We start from the raw sequence: 20113 nt of genomic DNA on the forward strand, positions 1-20113 counted from the left end.
TTTCTTTTTTGTGGTGCTGGAAATTGAACCCAGGGCCTTGATCATGCAAGGCAAGCACTCTACCAACTGAGCTATATCTTCAGCTCACAAGAGCTTTTGATTCTAAATCCTGAACCCTTTTATGATAAGTTATTTTAAACATTATTTAGTACTATTTAGAAATGGCTTACCATTTCATAAAGAAGAAAAGCAGCAAGTAGTTCTTCTATCTTCTTCCACCTTACCCCTGTCTGTGCCTGGGCAGCTACTCTTTGCTATTTCTGCTGAAATCTTTTTTTATGTTTATTTTTTAGTTGTAGTTGGACACAATACCTTTTTATTTTCTTTCTTTATTTTTATGTGGTGCTGAGGATCGAACCCAGGGCCTTGCACGTGCTAGGCAAGCACTCTACTGCTGAGCCACAACACCAGCCCTCTGCTGTAATCTTGTTTGACATTTACATTATGCTCTGTAGCCCTAAAACAACTTTTCTGCATGTCATCTATAGGTTAAGAAAGTTGAAAATCAGTATTATGGTCAAATTATAACTACATACATGTCAACTGCTATAATGCAGCCACAACAATGTACCTGGATGATATTTCCTTCCCTTGCAAGCCCAATGATATGATTTGTGTCAACTGGAGGACAACACTCTCAGCCTTGAGGTGAAATGGATTCTCTTTATATTCTTCCAACTGTTCAACATCATGCTAGCCTTTTTAGGTTGTTTCATATTCATACTTAGTCTATCTTGCACAGCTGTGAATTTTTCCTAGCATTTCTAACTGCCTCTCCTCTTGGGCAACTGGACAAGAAACATGCTTTCATCACTGCATCACCAAGATCTTCCATCTGCTTCTTCTTTTGCATAGTATCCATCCATTATTAAGATTTTTCAAATTAGAATTGATTGCTTTCCAAACATGCTGCATAGCTACCATCCTAAAATTGTTTTTGATTGAAGTTCTAGAATGTTTCCCCCTTTTTAAATCTATCTTATACACTTCATTGAGTTAGTCAGGTAACCTACTTCAGAAAGGTGTAGGGCTGGGAATATAGCTCAGAGTTAGAGCACTTGCTGAGAAAGGTGTGGATGAGGTATACATATCTCAATCCTTATGATTTACCTGCTGGAAGGTTGGATTAGTTATAGAATTCTGTATTTGAAATAATTTTCTCTTAGAATTTGGTAAGGGGAGGGTCTTCTAGCAATAACAGTACAGTTGATAAGTTTAATGCCATTTATGTTTCACTCATGCTACTACTGGCTTTGACCATGACACACCACAGTTGTAATGTTCTTGTTTAAGAATCAAGAACTGGATTTATCATTTGAAGTAGTTAGTGTTCATCTCCCACAGGGCTCTCCCCTACATGGGAAAGCTGACTTGGAGCTCTGTGTACTGAATAGAAACTTCAATTGGCTTCAGGACAAGCAGACAGCAAATGAAGAGGGCTTACTTTGGAGTAATACCATTCATATTAACATAACTCATATTGGTACTGGGATTGAACTCAAGAATGCTTAACTACTGAGTCACATCCCCAGTGTTCTTTGAGACACAGCCTCACTAGGTTGCTTACAGCCTGCAATCCTCCTGCCTCAGCCTCCCAAGCCACTGGGATCATAGGCATGAGCCACCATGCCCAGCTCCCAGGTTGTTCTTAAACAAAGTACTCTTATTTGGCTGTTGGCAGGCAAAGCCCCACCAGAGTCAAGTTGCTCCCCATTATCCCTCTATGCTCCCTCCTTAGACCAGCTTTCAGCTAACTCCTACCCTTTGGCTTTTCCTTCCCATTCTAGTCCTTTGCACCACCAGCTCTTCTCCTAGGAAATGTTTTCCTCCAGGAAAACATTTGGCAAACTGGTTCCCACCTCTGCTGTAGCCCTCTCCTTTGTGGTTGTTTCTGCTCTGTCCCATCAATCAGCATAACTTCACCTGGTTACCTTCTTTCAGGATTAGTGGTTGCCATGGACTCAGTATATATGCCCCTCAATTCACACACTAAAACCTAATTGCCAAAATGATAGTATTAGGAAGTGGGGACTTTGGAAGATGTTAGGTCATGAAGGTGGAGACCTCACAAATGGTATCAGTGCTCTTATAAACAAGACCCCCAGAGAGCTCCCACACCCCTTCCTCCATATAAAGACACAGTGAGATGCCATCCATGAATCATGAAGTAGACCCTCACTAAACACCAAATCCACTGGCAACGTGATCTTGAACTTTTCACTCTCCAGAACATGAGAAATAAATATCTGTTGTTTAAGCCATTAAGTCTCTGGTACTTATATCATAGCAACCTAAAGAAACTAAGATAATGGTCCACCAATAAAACCCCCGACTTTCCTTTGGTGATTTTCTTTGGATTCCTTTACTGTTGTTTTAATGGAGTCTGAATGCTTAGTCTATCCTGTACCAAAAGGCATGATTAGTTTTATAAACAGCCTCTGAATTCAACCTTTTCATTCTAAATCTCAAGGAAATGAAAATACCTTTTACAGTATGATTTTTTTTTTTTTTTTTTTTTTTTTAGTTCAAACAGCATTCTCTGGGAGCCATCTAAAGGCCTGCTCAATTACTTGCACTTTTCTTTGGGAATATTATGGTTTAGATTTCTTTCCTTCCTTTTAAAGCCTTGTCAAATGTTTCTGTCCATGACTCTTCTCTTATTCTGGGTCTAGTGGCTGTTAAATATTGAATGCTTAATAGATGTTTGTTGACTTTCTAAAATAAGAGACAAACAGAATATGAATTTTCCGTCTAAGGGTACATTTTTAAAAAGTCAATGGAAAAATGGTTCAGGTTTTTCATGCTCAAGACTCAAGAAAAAAATAAAGTGTCTATTTTACATAGTCATTGCTATAAATACCATTAGTTGAAGCAGCATTTAATAAATACCAAAGAACTTGATGTAGACATGAGGAATTCTTTGGAAATTTTTTTTAGTTATAGATGGGCACAATATTTTCATTTTGTTTATTTATTTTTATGTGGTGCTGAGGATCTAACAGAGTGCCTCACGTGTGTAAAGCAAGCGCCCCAACACTGAACCCCAACCCCAGCCCAGACATGAGGAATTTTATTTTCAGATAGTTCTATAAGAATGAAAAAGGAATTGGAGGCTAAGCAGAAAAAATGCATTTAAAAGAAAAGGTAGCAGTGTATTTAAAACTGGCTAATCAGTTCCCAAGGTCAATGGATAAGGCTATTAATAACAGCATATAGTAGAGTTCAAAGTCATAGTGGGATCAAGTGCCAACTCTGTCATTTGATAGCTATATTAATATGTACTTAACCTACCTGGGCCCCAGTACTCCATCTCTGAGGGACCTAGTACATATTTCATTGGACAAATACAAGGATTAATTGAGATAATGGTGATAAACTGGTAAGAAAGGGTCTTCCACATTGTAAGTAGTTGATACATGTTGGCTATTACTATTACTAATATTAATTTCTCAATGTTAACAGTGCTACCAGTGATAGCTTTTGGATTGTACAGAACCACTTGATTTAAAGTACCCATAAAAGTATTCAATATAGGAAAACTAGAGGTTAAAGATTCTAGGATAGACACATTCCTTTTCTATTAAAACATTACATACAATATAAAGGAAACTTTTATTTTTCCCACCAAACCCAAAGCTATGAATCATTCTCTTGTTAAGAAAGTCTAATGTACAAATGGTGAAGAAATACAAGGGACTATAAGTCTTATCTTTCCAAAGTCAAGCTTGACTTTAAGTAGTTACCCTTTACTAAATATCCAGTATGTGCCCAGTGCAATATTTGAGGAAATAGACATTCTTCTTCCTCCATGCAAGGCAAGCTAACCAATGAGGAAGCTGAGCATTAGAGAGCTGAAGTCATCTTAAGGCTCACGTTACTTAAGTGTTAGAATCAGGGTGTCTACTACCTAGTGAGCTACAAAGCTCGCCTTTCCCCTAAGCCATGTTGCCTCATCATATGGATGGAAAAAGGTAAGGTAAAAATGTTTATTTGCTTAATGTTTTAGCAACTGAATCAGAACAGCAAAAGAATGAGAACCAATATGATGAAAATGTTTCTGGACTTCAGAGAAACTGATCATGGACTGTCACAGGTGATAGTGAGAAATATCTGAAGCCATGATGGTGATGTGGCCCAGTGGTGGAGCACAAGCTTAATTAGCATGTGCAAGGCCCTGGGTTTGATCCCCAGCACCAAAAATTGAGGCAGAAACATCTGAAACTTGATTTAACATAAACAAAATTCTGTTATTTGTGTGTGGGGGGAATTGAACTCAGGGGTAGTCAATCACTGAGCCACATCCTCAGCCCTATTTTGTATTTTATTTAGAGACAGGGTCTCACTCAGTTGCTTAGTGCCTTACTTTTTTTCTGAGGCTGGCTTTGATCTCATGATCCTCCTGCCTCAGCCTCCTGAGCCACTAGGATTATAGGCGTGTACCACTGCACCTGGGCAAAATTCTGTTATTTTTTTAATATTTATTTTTTAGTTATAGTTGGACACAATATCTTTTATTTTATTTATTTATTTTCATGTGGTGCTGAGGATCGAACCCAGGGCCTCGCACATGCTAGGCAAGCGCTCTACCACTAAGCCACAACCTCAGCCCAGAGTTCTGTTATTTTGAATGTTCCTATTAAATGTGTTATAGAAAGGAAAAATGAAGGAAATTTACCATAACTTGTCCCCAACATCCAGAATTATGGTGATGACTGATGGTGTTGCCACTCTGGGTTCTACATAATCCTAATTATTAATCCTAATTACTACTTTTTCAGGGGTCGCATTGGGAAAGGGGGAAGTAATTCAAAAATTCAGAAACAAAAGATAATACACCAAACCAGCAGAATTTCAATTTTCAGGGAACAACAAATTGTTCTTTAATGGTAGCCTCACTCACTCTGAAGGTCCGAGCAGCAAGCACTATCATTCTATGATTATAGGCACCTGTTGTGTAATGGAAGCTTCCTGAAAGGCCATGCTATACAGTTTAGATGAACTCCAAATGTGTATCTATATGAATCTTGATGTGATTTGTCCCTAGAAAACAGGTCAGCTGTCCTACTGTAGGAAACACACATACTCTTTCATTATAAGGCAACGAAAGTGCTACTTAAGGTGTTCAGAACCAACTTCTGACCTGTATCTCTAACACAGAACTTGTTAGAGCTAAAGCACATTCCTTAATCATGTTGACTAAGAGCTTTGACATTCAAGAAATCATAAATAAAAATCATAACTACATTATCCACAGGAATAGAAAATTAGAGGCTACCTAAAAACACCAGGATTCATTTTTCTTAATGATTGGAAACAGGGCTTCAAACTGTGATGTAAAGGGGGTTATTTGATCCATGAGATAATGTCAAAAATAGTTTTAAAGCTCCTGTCATGGTGGCTGAGCTGCCCAGTCTAACAGATTTGGCTGTGTCAGCAAGTCAGCTGGCTCTAAGAAAGCAAGAACAGGCCTGCTGTTCCAGCCTGCAGAATGAGCAAGGCTGCCATGCACACCAAGGAGACATTTGTTACTACTTGTGATTTAAGTGTTATTGTTTGGCCAATATAAGTAAGAACAGTTAGGTCTGGTTTGGCCTAGACATTAGGAAGAAATACAGAGAATATTACAATGTTTCTAATTATAAATTCCCAAGCCAAGTCCACTCAGTTCTAGTCACTCAAGACAGGCACAAGCATTCTCAGAAAACCCAAGAGACAGTATTTCTGACTTCATACATTCTAGTAGAATGTAGGGACAACTATTCTTCAATGGCAGTGTGAAGTCTTTTCCCATTTTCATCTCACTGAAGGAGAAATATATTTTTGGTATTCCTTGAGAGGAACTGGGTTTATCCTTAATTGTAAATGCTCTATGGTCATTCTTGTACATAAATCTCTGTACATCTCTATTTTCTTATAATCCAATTCCTGAAGTTTAATTTACTGGTCTAAAGACATGCTTATTATTAATTTAATTTACTGGACCAAAGAGGAAGGACATTGTTAGCATTTTTGAGAAAGACTAAACCAATTTAACTTATATGAGAAATGTATGTGTTGGTGACAGTGTTTTTCTGGGCATAAACTCAAAGCACTACAATATTTTAATCATCATTATTTTGAAAGACAAAAGTGGCATTTGTTTTTGTTTGTACTTCTTTGATTAGTAAAGTTACACACTTTTCCATATACTTATTCACTGCTGTGTTTTTAATTTGAAAACTACCTATTTATAACTTTATGCATCTTCTTCCTTGATTACTTCTGTTCCAAGAACTTAGCAGTCTAATACATTACGCATAACTTTGCAAAAACACTCCCAGTTGACCAACAATATAGAAAAAGTTTTAAAAGATATCAAAGAAGAAAAAGTAGCATAATTTTAGGATCTCACTAAAATATACCTCAGGTATAATCAGTTTTTTAGTCAGCTTCTTTGTATTTAAGATTAAAAGTATTTTTCTTTTACCATTGAATTCTTCAACTTCCAGCTCTGGAGCTACCAGGTAATACTGTTCACACAGCATCTTGGCTGTTTCATATGCATCTGCAAAGAGAGAAAAGTTTAGCTGCTGCACTCAAGACAGGCACAAATGCATGTGTACATGTGTGTATGTATGTGTGCATAATAAACAGTCTAAACTGACATTTAAAATAAATCAACTACCCTCTTTTAAAATAGTCTCTGACTTTAATAAAGTTATTATGGGATTAAAACAAAATTTCTCTTTCCTTAAAGTTTTAATAGCCATAACCATGTCAAAATATTAGATTAATAAATATAGCTAGCTCTATTACCACCACACAGTTAACTTTTAATCATTCCTAAGTTATTTTTTATAAAAATCTACAACTTAAGACTATAAATACTAAGCAATCTGACTAAATTGTAGCAAAAGGTCATTTGTTATAATTTTAAAAATCATAATGTCAACAGTCTTATGATTTGCCAGTTACTTGTAAATGAAACATCTATCAGTATTTGCTGAATGAATGGGTTTCTGTGAGTCACATAATTTAAGTTGTTGGAGATATCACTATCACTTTAAAATGTTCTTTAAGTTAACAGTGCCAGGTTGAGACAGATAGTTATCCAAGTCTAAGGAGCAAGAGTTTACTTTTGAAAGGGGAAAAAAATAAGGTTTAGGATAAGAAGATAGGGTGATTACAGAAATAGCTGGAAGAGAGAATTCAGGAGGTTCAAAAGATAGGGAACAAATTCAGAAGGCTAAAGTGCCTTGTGACATATTGCCTTTTCGCTTGAACTAGAAATAATCTTTACAAAAGAAACAACAACAAAATAATATGAGGTCAGGATTCATATCTTCTACTTGTTGTGTAACTTGCATAGAACTTAGTATAATGCCTGTGTAGATGGTTAATAAATGTTCCTTGGTTTGATAAATTTTAAATGTTTTGATAACTTACTTTAAAAAGTTTATTGAGCTATAATTCTCATACAATTCACCTGTTTACAGTGTACATACAATCCACTGGTATTTAGTATATTTGACAAGTTCTATACGCATCACCATAGTCAGGTTTACATCATTTTCATTACTACAAAAAAAAAGCCTCACACCCATTAGCCATCATTTACCTCTATCTAACCCGTGGCAACCATGGATCTACTTTGTCTCTAATACTTTGCCCACTCTGGACACTTTAAATAAGTGGAATCAGATAATGTGTGATATTTTATGTCTTCTTTTACTTAATATAATGCTTTCAAGGATCATCTATGTTGTAAATCAGTACTTCACAGTTTAATTGCTGAGTAATATTGTAGAAATATACCATATTTTTTACCCACTCATCAGTTGATAAGCATTTTGAGTTGTTTCTACTTTTTGGGCATTATAAATAATGCTTCTGTAAACATTCATGTCTAAGTTTTTGTATAAACATGCTTTCATTTCTCCTGGGCATATATCTAGGAGTGGAAAAATGCTGGATCATATAGCAACTCTACATTTAAACATTTGAGATACTGCCAGATTGCTTGCCAAAGCAATTTTTTTGAAGTTTCACCTTTAAAATTTTTAAAGATCAGATATTGAAATTACATTAAAATGCTTCACAGGTACATCTGCAATGTTTCCAACTATGTATAAGCTCCTTGGAGACAGGCTTGTACTTCTTTTATATTCACACATCCATAATGCACATACTTGTTGGAAATTAAAGAAATAAGAGAAAGAAGGGAAGAAAAAAGAAGAAAGGGGAAAATAAGCTCTACAGAATTTAAATGTTAAATACTGACATTATCAACCTAAAATAATACAGAGATAATATTAAGGTGTTTCCAGACTAAGTTTTGGTTCATTTACCTTTGTTTACCTCATATTGATACCAAATTATAATTTTATATATTATTTGGCCTTGGTAAAAATTTGGATTGTTCTATTAAGCTTTAGAATGAAATCAATATGAAGAACTAAAGATACAGAAATAGAATAACTGAGGCCGGGATTGTGGCTCAGTGGTAGAGCACTTGCCTAGCATGTGTAAGACACTGGGTTCAATTATCAACACCACATACAAATAAGTAAATAAAATTAAAAAAATTCATCAACAAATAAAAAAAGAAATAGAATAACTGAAAAGATGAAATAATGAGGGACAGTGAAAAGGAATTAGAATAAGAGGGAAAAATTTTTTTTAAATAATGAATCAGTGTTAAAATAGACATTAAAGTTATATTGAATTTCAATCCTGAAAATAAAAAGTTAAAAAATTAAATTATATTAATTTTTCAAGTTTTTTTTTTCTTTTAGGATATAGTAAATCTCATAAAATATCCGTAAAATACTTCTGTAAAGAGCGGAAAATTCAAGACTCACTCTTTTTGCTTTGGCTACACCACCAAACAATGCTACATCTCCACCTAGTGACGTGATAGCACAAAGCCAACTATGAACTTCCAAGATCACACAGATTGAAGTCTAAAAATTATGGTTTGTTATATAGATACAAACCAATACATCACAAAACAATTTCTCCAGGTGTTTAATAAAGATATTTAAACAGTGCTCTTTCTTTCACTTATAAAACAGAAAAATAAACTAAATCCACTTGATGTGCTAATTCTTCATCATATTAGCTTGCCCAGCAGCATAATTATGATAGTAATGAAAATGTGTTACACAAATATAACATGTGGAGGATAGTGGAGTCAGACAGAAGCTGTCAGCTTCAAATTCAAAGACCCAGTATAGCTCCTTAAATTACATATGAGTAAGAATTTTTAAAGCATCACTATAAATTATAGTTTATCAATGCTATAATCCAGAATTGCATGATCTTTGTAATACTCAAGATCACAATTTAGGCTCACATATACCAGCCAGGCAAAAGCATTTTGGGGGAATTACTGGTAAAATGTATATTGATAGGCATAAATTATCATAGCATATCATATAGACACAACACACTTAGTAAGTACATGTTAAATGGAACAGTCCTCTGGCCCATGATAAAGTTCTCCACATGCAGTCAACTACACTGATGGGAGGTGTTTTTGTTGTTGTCCTTAGGGTCTGGAACTAGCAGCCTCAAGTAGTTCCCAAACATGGCTGTGTATAGAATTCATTCAAGTTAAGAAAAGTGCATATTATAAAATGAATCCCTAAAGATTATGAGGCCTGTGTTGAAAGCTGGGAACCCACATTTTAAAACCTTAGCAGGTAACTCTGAAGAGAAGCTATACTGGGGGACTAATATAGTCCTGGAAAGTTGCCTGGAAAGTCAAGGCTGGGTCACACTTAATTATGGCACTTTCTCTCATGAAATGAATGATCATGGGGTACTGAGGTGTTTGATAGCACATATGTACTAAGACAGACATATAATATTATTTATTTAAGTAAATAATAAAAATCATCACTATAACAACCAAAATTCAACTATTAGCTTGTAAATTTCTTTTATATCTAGAGCAAAATGCAAGCTGTACTTACAAGTTTTCTAATAAAATTGTTCTATTTTTTAACTAGAAATAAAAATTCAAAATAATTACAAATTAGCCAGTATTTACTGCTAATCTTTAAAAGAAAATATTAGGAAAGTATTATTATTTCCTCTGAACATTAGTGATAATAACTGTTTTAAGAATTTATTTGCAAAGATAATAAGGTGTTGATCACAAAGTAATTAATAAAAATGTGGGTGTGGCACATACATACTCCCCGAGGCTAACATGCCCAAACCATAAACACATAAGATTTAGAATTTAAAAGGCTGAGCCATAAAAAGTAAGGTAAAAGTTCACATAGCAACTAAACTAATAGATACAACCTAGCCATGAATCAGTTTTAAGAAACAGGACACAAGAAAATTTAATAGATTATTGAGGTTGTTTTATTAGACCTTCTTACTCAAAATCTACCACAGAATTCTGCTACCAAAAATTAGCCTCTGTCCCAAATACATTGATTTGTTTACACATATCTAATGCAAGTCTAGACTAGCTCAACAGAGAGGATGAATCTGATTGCTGAAAAAACTTAAAATTAAAGATGATAAGGTCACAAATTTTGAGTCTAATAGAACAGAGAAAAACATAGAAGCTTCAGGTTAAGGAGGTAACCATAAGTGACCATAAGCATTACAAAGTCATGGATATGTTGCTTTTAATTTTTACTTTTTAATAAAAACAACCCCATACCATTATTGTCATCTAGTAATAACAAAAGGGTAATCAAAGCAATATGAACAAATACTTTAGGATTATACTCCTAAACAAAAACACCTAAAAAAACAAAGCTGCCTTCTCAATAATTCATGACTTCATTGATCATTTCTAGTTAGAGACACTTGGTAGCAGAGTAATATTATCTCCTTTTAGTACACAGTCACCCAGTTCTGTTCTTTACTTTGTTTTAAATCAATTTCTTCTGCATCATCTGATATGAGGTTCATATACTTCTTAAAACCAATGATTGAGCCCTCAACCTGCACATTCACTTGCTCATAGAGCCAAACCTGAAATTGGGAACTATTTTGCAAGTGTCTGAAGATGAAGTTGATGGGTTACACCTTCACTTTCTGCACTTTTTGACCTTGGCCACAGTACACTAAAATGGAAGTTCACAAACACCACAATGACCTAGAGGCTCCTCAGATAGAAACTTCCAGATCTGGTATACTATTTTCTAGAAACCCTTCCAAATTATAAAGTAATTCTAATAATCCATGTTTATCATAATTTTTCCTACCAAAAACCAATCCTGGGTATGAACTATTAGTTTCTTAAGGAGTAGATCTTCCCAGACCCCCAAACCAGAGCAGACTGGATAAGTAGAACCAATATCCCTGGCTGACCAGAATCCTCAAACTTGTAATCACAGATGATAATCAAAAAATAAATAAATAAAAATGAGCAGCCCAAATTAAATTCATCTTTTGAAAATTTAGGATGGGGACACTTAGGATGATCAGGAAGGGCAGGAGCCAAGGGGGCACAATGAGAATTATCATGATTGCCCTAAACAAACTGCACCTAAGTAAGCCAGTTTTGTATAGACAAAAACAGGTAAATTAAGGAGGCAAAGAAAGGTGGAGAGGACATGACTTGGCCACTACAGCTGCAAAGATACCAAGAAAACAATCTTGTTTTCTGCTTTCCAATTCCAGTTTCTATTGCTCCAATTGTTAAAGTGCTTCCTATCCTTGGATTACTACGCGACCAGTATGGTTCTTTTAATAAATCTGTTTCTTGAGTTAATGCGAGCAGGTCTTTGTTTCTTTCAACTTGAAGAGCCTAAATGAGAGCATAAGACATTATTTCTGAACCAGAATAATGCCACACTTTCAGGAGACCATTTGTATACTATTACACTAAGCAAAAATAGCAAATAGGGACAACATGGGCAAGTTAACATCATTGTGAGAGTAGACTTTTCTACCAAGTATATAAGTGTGTACCCTTAAAATGATCCAACTACAGAATTTTTCCATTTCACTTCCTGGTTTCTTACAAAGAAAGGAGGGAAAAGGGTCACAATGGAAGAAGGCACCTCCCAAAGGATAATAGAACCTGCTTTACAACACTAATTCTAGCATTCACTACCCTGAGTCTATAATTTGCAGATGTGTAAAGGTAGATAATTAATGTGCTAAATAAGCAGCAAGGAGGCATGCTTCAAGGTTCTGCACATTCAATTAACATTAGGCAGGGTGCACCCCCACTTTTGTATGCTTATACAACTGTCTAGTCAAAAATAAAAATATTGTCCCTTCCACCTAAAAGTTTTCTATAGTTTTCCTCAAGGGATCTAAGTATAGGATCAGTGTTAGTTCATTGACGTTCATGAAGGTATGTAAAACACACCCCTGTGTGCACACACAGGTACATGCACGTACACGTACGTGTACACACACACACACACACACACACACACATACACATACACGTCCTTTTGGGATAGACATTTGACTATGCTTAAACCATGGGAGATCTTCACAGCTGTGTAAAGCTATCATTAATACCCAGAACTTTTACACTTTCTACATCAAGTTTCTTAAACAAACAGAAGGAAAATCGTTGCATATAGAGAAGTTTGTGAGAAGATAAACTGAGCAGTCTTGGAGGATGATGAGAGATATAAAAAGTCAGTGTGAAAACACCAACTACTCTAAAAAGAGGAAGGGAGTGGTAAGATTTCACTAAGAGTAAAAGGAAGTTGACATACATTTCTTCCTGTCCTCAGCAATATTTGGAGGTACTGGAGAGAAGAGCTGGGGCCTGGGTCTTGTGAGGCTTTTTGATTAGCTGCTCCTGAGGTGTTTGGGGATAGAGACTCCAAGGATTTCAACTAAAAGACAGAAGAACTTTTAGGCCTTTTGACCTTTGACATTCTCTGCCTTGTTTGTTTGCGTCCAGTCTTATTTTGAGCTAGAAAGAGCTTCTGCTTAGGTATTCAGACACTCAGGAAATTAAGAGTAGGGCCTGTAGGAAGTGAAGCAGAAAGCTGTCAAACTTTGATTTAATCTACAGGGAAAAAAAAGATCTTTAGGTTTCCTTTTAGATTGCCTAGCCCATTTTGCCATGGTACAAACAGTAATTGATTTAAGGCCAATCCTCCATTGAGGAATAAAGATTATATATGCTTGACTGGAAAAACCACTTGAATAGAGATGATGAATATCACAGACCAAATGTAGGAACAGGGGGCAGGACAGAGGCTATTACTGTCAGGTCTTGAATGTACCCAGAAGGTTGTATGTGATAGGCATTAGTGCTGGAAATGGGGAAATACACAAATACTATAAATTTCACAGAGTATTCACAGTATTTGCAGTTACATACTGACCTGTAAATCTGATGTGAGTTCAATGCATAAAACAGTGTTCTTGCTAGATTATAAAAACAGGTTCTTTTTATTCTCTTCTCTCTTTTTCCACATATTCTAAATTTTCTTCACTGAGCACTTTCATTATTTTGGCAATATGGTATTAGTCTTCTTAATTGCCTCAACTGGGGATAGGAGCTGGCTAAACTGGGAAATCATAAATATAACTTAAAATACAAATTTTGCAAGAGAAATTCAACTCAGGGGGCACTTGACCACTGAGCCACATCCCCAGCCTTATTTTGTATTTTATTTAGAGACAGGGTCTCACTGAGCTGCTTAGTACCTCATTGTTGCTGAGGCTGGCTTTGAACACATGATCCTTGTGTCTCAGCCTCCGGAGCCTCTGGGATTACAGGCGTGCGCCTCTGCACCCAGCTTTTAAAATGCAAATTTGAATATACAATTTAGTCTGCCAATAAGGTCATGTAAGCCCAAAGTCTTTTCTTTGAATATGGATTATTTTGGGGTTTCAGGTTATCTTTCTTGGATAAACAACACCACATCAATGAATTACAATTCCTATTTCTTTAAAGTGTTATAAGATTGCAGATACTCATAAGCAATCTGATTATGGATTCCTTCGAAGATTTTAACTTTTTGTTGGCCTATAATTTAATAATTTTCTTGTTCACAGTAATTTCATTAAATTTAAGAGACTTTCCCTTATTGAGTTTCTCCAAAGCAATCAACTTGGTTTTAATGAGAAAAGTCACATTTCTTCAGTTTACATGCCATTTAAATAAATTAAGTAATCACAAAAGGCACTGTAACTTATACCAAGTTTAGGTACAAATAAGTGACCCTTAGTAAGTACACACCTTACTGGGTGGAAGCAGAAGTACAAACACATTCTACAAAATATATACCAGCCAAAAAAATGTGCTAGAGTATCAATATGCATGATGTACAAAGGAAAAGATGGGTGTCAGAAAAGTTAATTATGAAGAATTGTAATGCATTCCACTATCATATATAAATAAAAAGATTTAAAAATTAAAAAAAATTAGGACATTATGAAAAAAGAAAAGTTAATTATGTGGATGTTGCTTTAGAGCTTTTATGTACTTTTTGAATCTGAAACCACCCTCTACTGTTTTGTCCCCTCTTAAGGGAAGAGGTTGTTAAAAGATGAAAAATATTGTTTGAAAGATGCACAGGGGAAAAGAGAGCATAACAGTCTCTTCTTATTCCATGAGTGTGGAGGTAGAATCTATATGTATACATCCAAGTGTGTGTGTGCTCATACACACGTATATATACGTGGAATTATTATATAAGTGGAATTATGAGGCATAGAGAAGTGGGGGAAGTGACTTTCATTGGATAGAGCTTCACCAGGAATCTAGGCTTTAGTTACAGTGGATAAGCAGTAGGAATAATTTGCACAAGCAGAGGTAGTCCACTTTGTTCATAGTATACTACTAGGTATAAAGTGAAAAGGGGCAGAAGGAGTGAAGATAAAACTATGACTAAGTACAGGAAGAGTGGGGAAAAGAAAGGGATTTTAGCCTATGATCAAAACTGTGAATAAAAGGGATCTGGATCTTAAATGTTCCCCAAAGACCATGTATTGACAGCTTGTGGTGCAATGGGGAGGTCATGGAACCATTAGGAGGCAGGGCCTGGTGGAAGGAAGTTAGGTCACTGGGGGCATACTCTTAAAAGAGGTATTGAGCCCTGTTAATGGTTTAAACATGAGGTATCCCCCAAAGCTCTTGTGTGAGACAATGCAAGAAAATCTCAGTATGAAATGATTGGATTATGAGAGTATTAACCTAATCAGTGTATTAATCCACTGTTAGGGATTAACTATGGATAAGATAGAGTGTGGCTGAAGGATATAGGTCACTGAGGGCATGCCTTTGGTGTATATATTTCATCTCTGGTGAGCAGAGCTCAGTCTCTCTCTGCTTGTCAGTTTCCATGTCCTGAGCATCTGTTCTCCTCCTTACCCTTCTGTGATGGTATTTGCCTCATTCTGGGCCCAGAGCAACATAGTAGTCAGGTGTCTATGGACTGAGACCTCTGAAACTTTGTGGATGCCAAATAAACTTTTCCTCCTCTAAGATTGTTTTTGTCAGGGCTTTTGGTCACAGTGGTGAAAAAGCTGACTAAAACAGGACCCCAAGTCTCTTCCTCTCTCTTTCGCTTCCTACCTGGCAGGTAGTGGACAGGCCTCCTCCATGCACTCCTGCCATGATGAATTATGCTGCCACAGGTCCAAAGTGATGAGGCCAAGTGACCATAGACTGAAACCTCTAAGACCATGAGCATAAATAAATCTTCCCTTCATTTAAGTTGTTTATCTCAGGTGTTTTCTTGCAGTGATGGAAAGCTAACACAAAGAGGCTAAGAGGTATGCTATCAGCGTAAACTTCCAGGCTTTTTTCAAATATGTATTGAACTAATTTACAAATAGTCTTCAGCTAGTTTTTTGGTACAAATTTCTGTCATTAAGTGGAGTGATGGGCTGGATGTGGTGGTACACACCTATAATTCCAGCATTCAGGATACTGAGCCGGGAGGATTACAAATTCAAGGCCAGCCTTGGAAACTTAGAGACGCTGCCTCAAAATAAATAAATAAATAAATAAATAGGACTGCAAAGTAGCTCAGTGGTAAATTACTCCTGGGTTAAATTCCTAGTACCAAAAAAACAAACAAAAAAATGGAGTAATGCAAAAGTGTGAGAGAGTAATTCTGGACTTTTAGACATTTACACCCAGTTGAGAAAGAATAACATAAGAACAAATAATGACAAGACCAGGTAATATGTATTAAATATAATAGAGCAATACAGACAGTATGTGCCATAAAACAAAACAATAGATTCTTTTTTTAAAAGAGAAAGAGAGAGAGAGAGAGAGAGAGAGAGAGAGAGAGAGAGAGAGAGAATTTTAATATTTATTTTTTTAGTTATCGGCAGACACTGTTTGTATGTGCTGAGGATCGAACCCGGGCCACATGCATGCCAGGCGAGCGTGCGGCGCTACCGCTTGAGCCACATCCCCAGCCCAAAAATAATAGATTCTTTTGGCCTTAGGTATAAAGTTACAGAAGATCCCTCCTTGAACTCCCCACAGGCCTTTGACTCATTTCAACACTGTTAAATCTCTCTGTTCTATAGTAGTCACAGTTTCATAAAATTCCTGGTTACTTACCAAGTTCTACTGGCTCTTGGTTAAAACTTCCCCTAAAAATCAGTGAAAGACTTTATTTGTGAAGAAACAATGAGATAATTAAAATGAGTGTTTTCAAGACTTTATCATGAAGAATTTCAAACATACGGGCTGGGGATATCGCTCATTGGTAGAGAATTTGCCTACCATGTTCAATCCACAGTACCACAAAAACAAAACCAAAAAACATACCACAGTACAGAACATAGTATAATGAATCCCCATGTGCTCATTAATAGCCTCAACAATTTTCAACACATACCCAATCTTTCTCATCCCCCTCACTCTATATAATTTTGAAGCAAATCCATCATTTTATATCATGCAAAATATTTTTAAATACCTCTCTCAAAGCTAGAATTCTTCTAAAATACATAGCCACAAACAAAAATCATACCAAAAATATTTCTTTAATATCAAATATCCAGTATTCAAAATTTCAATTGTCTCTTAAGAGCCCTATACTGCCATTTTACAGATAAAGAAACTAAAGCCCAATGAAGTTACATAACAGTTCAAGGTCACCCAGCTAACCCACATGCTCATCAGCTGGTAATAAACACAATGTGTGATAGCCATTTTATGGAATATTTTTCAGCCATAAAAAAGGAATGCAGTGGCCTGGGGGTGTAGCTCAGTGGTAAATCACTTGCCTAGCATTAGTTTGCTTCCCAACACTGCAAAAAAAAAATTGAAAATAAAAAATGAAATAAATGAAAAAAGAAGGAATGTGGTGCTGATAAGCACTACAAAATGGATGGCACATAAAAACATTATACTCAGTGAAAGGAGCTACATATTTTATATATTGAAATGTCCAGAATAGGGGAGTCTAGAGACAGAAAGTAGATTAATGGTTGCCTAAGGCTGAGGAAAGGAATAGCAGAGAGTGATTATTAATGGGTACAGGGTCTTTTTGGAGTGAAGAAAAATGTTCTAAAATTAGATTGTGGTGATGGGTGCACAATTCTGTAAATATACTAAAAACCACTGAAAATCACTAAATTGGTGAACTGAATAGTATTAGAATATGTCTCAACTTGCTGAGCAAATTATCAAAAGGTTTAAAATGTATCAAACCAAGGAATATTTATAGATCATCTACACAAGTATCATACTACATTCTATGCAAGTTAGAAAACAATTTTAAGACACATAACCTGACCTTAAATTGTTCATAGGTCAAGAGAAAAGGTACACATGCAAAATACAGACTGAATTTGCACCTTATAACTGAAATAATGTGAGTAAATATTTTCTGACTATGCAGAGGCCAAAGCAGTTTGATAATCAGGCTGAGCTAAGGCCAGCAGGCCTGGGTCCTCCTCCCTGGGTTTAGAAATGCCCAGGGTAAACAAATTGCATAGGTTTTCCTTTGTTGTGAATGCTGAAGAGCAACAGAGTTCCTTGATGAAAACCAGGGAGAGTTGTGGTCATGAAAATGTATCAGGTTGAGTGTTTAGAGGAGGGAGATGAGGAACACAATAGGAGATAAAATGTAGGAAAAGAGACAGGTTGGGGATCTGAGGCTACACAGAGTAATTATAATACTGAAAAAAACTGAAGCACAGGAACCTAGTAGATCACTTATAACCAATCAGGCTTTATGGAGATAACAATTTACCTTCAAGGAATTATGAAATTGCTGTTCAAACTTAAATTGCTTGGGTACCAGGGATTTATGACTACATGGCCCAGTTTTATCTACCCTAAGGCTACTTGCAGTGTCTAACTAAGCTCACATGCCACATGGATTCTCACTAGGAGTGCACAACAGAAAGATGCTTACATTTTACAAATATATGAACTCAGCCTAATTTTATAACAAGGAAATTTTCAAATGATGTTGGCAATCAAAGCTTAGAATTTTACTCAAATTTTTAGTGTATAAGAGAAAACTACAAGTATAGCCCTAATCAATGAAGCAGAACATATATATCTAAAAACAACCAATTAAAAAAATATTAAACACACAAAAAAAGAAGCTAACATTTTGAACATTAAAAATTATGCATCTTTTCTTAGAACTGTTTACAAAGAACACTTCATATTTGGATTAAGTGGCGTGGGTTTAAGGTGGCCTGATGAATCAGCAGTAAACATAACAACATAACCCTATGGCCAATCTGCCTCCAATAAACCACAACACTATTTGGGTTGCAGCTGAAATGCTATATCAGTCTCCTTACCTTTCACCACATCAGCCACATTACAGGTGGGATCAATACTTCCTATATGTTTAGGATGAGCAGGATTAGTGTCACCACCAAATAGAAGTGCTAAATGAACACAAAAGGAAAGGGAGAAGATTTTTAAACAAAGCATTCTGGGATGATCAAGCAGAGAAATATGAGTTTATAAGCATTGAAAGGTTCCCTTATATGTAAGAATCATTTTAGTGTCCCTAATGACTTAAAGCAATGGAATGCATGTAATTGATGGAGGAGAAACTCCACCAATCAATGAAGAAATAAGAATGTGCTTTTAAGACTCATCAGTTATAGTCAGCAGGTGCTAGGTGCCCAACCTGTTCTCCCCCAACCAGTGTGACTTGGATGAAGAAACTTACTTTCATCCTTAGCCAAGTTTATCCACCTTCCCAGGACTACTGCAGACATTTATCTCAACATTTGCTAAATATTTAGAACACATAGTCTTTACCATTTGGATAGGTCTGTGATGTTCTTCACTGGCAGCATTTCAAAAGCTTTCATCATAGAGATTATTTTTCAATGTCACATACACAAACAATATTTGTTCAAGTATTTTAAAAAGAACATTCAGAAAATTTCACCATACACAAGTACTGCTAATTTTATTTCTGAACAAAAGTCAAAAGAAACCCCAAAGAAAAAAGCAACCTCAGTCCAAATGTTTTATAGGTGCAGTTATTTTAAATCAGGTAAAAAAATTGAAAATAACTTTGATACTACAAAAAAGGCCTAAATAAAATAGAACAGATTTTGAATTATGAAAAATGGTAAATATGGGCATTAGACCAGTACATAAAGTTTCAACTGATTAAGGGGAAGGAATCAGAGATATATGTTTAGCCAATGATCTAAAAATGTAGATATATGTCTAAATATACATACTTAGATCCCAAAAGAAATTTCAGTTATCTAAGTAATTTAGCTGAGTAGTATTTAGGGTCTTTTCTCATCTAAATTTCCTGTAAATGTCATACATTTCTGTCACACATTTAAGTAAACCATATTTAATAGTTGTGTAACATTTGCTTATCCAATGAATCAAATTAGTAAAATAAAGGCGCTCTATGCATTTTCTGATTCAGCAAAGAGGATGAATTAGGCTCTAGACATATGAATGCTTTTTATTAAGAATTATGAAATCAGCCAAAGATATAACACTGAAAATGAGCCAAAAAGCTTATTTTATTGAGAGAATTTTAGTTTTCTTCATATCTGCTTAGAAAGTGAACTAAAACTCTCAATGCAGGATTAGGCACTGACAATCTTGCTTAATCAGATTTCACTGATATTTTAAAATACAGGATTGATTGCTCATATTGCCAACATGCTAATTCAATATTTCCCGGTACCAGATATTCTTAAAACTAAA

General features: G+C 35.6%; 1 protein-coding gene and 1 pseudogene across 1 annotated transcript in view; both read right to left on the reverse strand.

Annotated features, from left to right (window-relative positions):
- Nucleotides 1–20113, reverse strand: part of Pdk3 (pyruvate dehydrogenase kinase 3) — a 76163-nt gene that overhangs the window by 10936 nt on the left and 45114 nt on the right. The window contains exons 5-6 of the mRNA XM_026401377.2: nt 18721–18810; nt 6467–6544 (exon numbers count right to left, since the gene is read on the reverse strand). Of these exons, the coding sequence (XP_026257162.1) occupies nt 6467–6544; nt 18721–18810 (168 nt within the window). The remainder of the gene's footprint in view (nt 1–6466; nt 6545–18720; nt 18811–20113) is intronic.
- On the reverse strand, nt 10799–15550 carry LOC113191576 (small nuclear ribonucleoprotein E pseudogene; annotated as a pseudogene).

Source organism: Urocitellus parryii, chromosome X (assembly GCF_045843805.1).
Source record: "Urocitellus parryii isolate mUroPar1 chromosome X, mUroPar1.hap1, whole genome shotgun sequence".
In the NCBI taxonomy this organism is placed as follows: domain Eukaryota; kingdom Metazoa; phylum Chordata; class Mammalia; order Rodentia; family Sciuridae; genus Urocitellus; species Urocitellus parryii.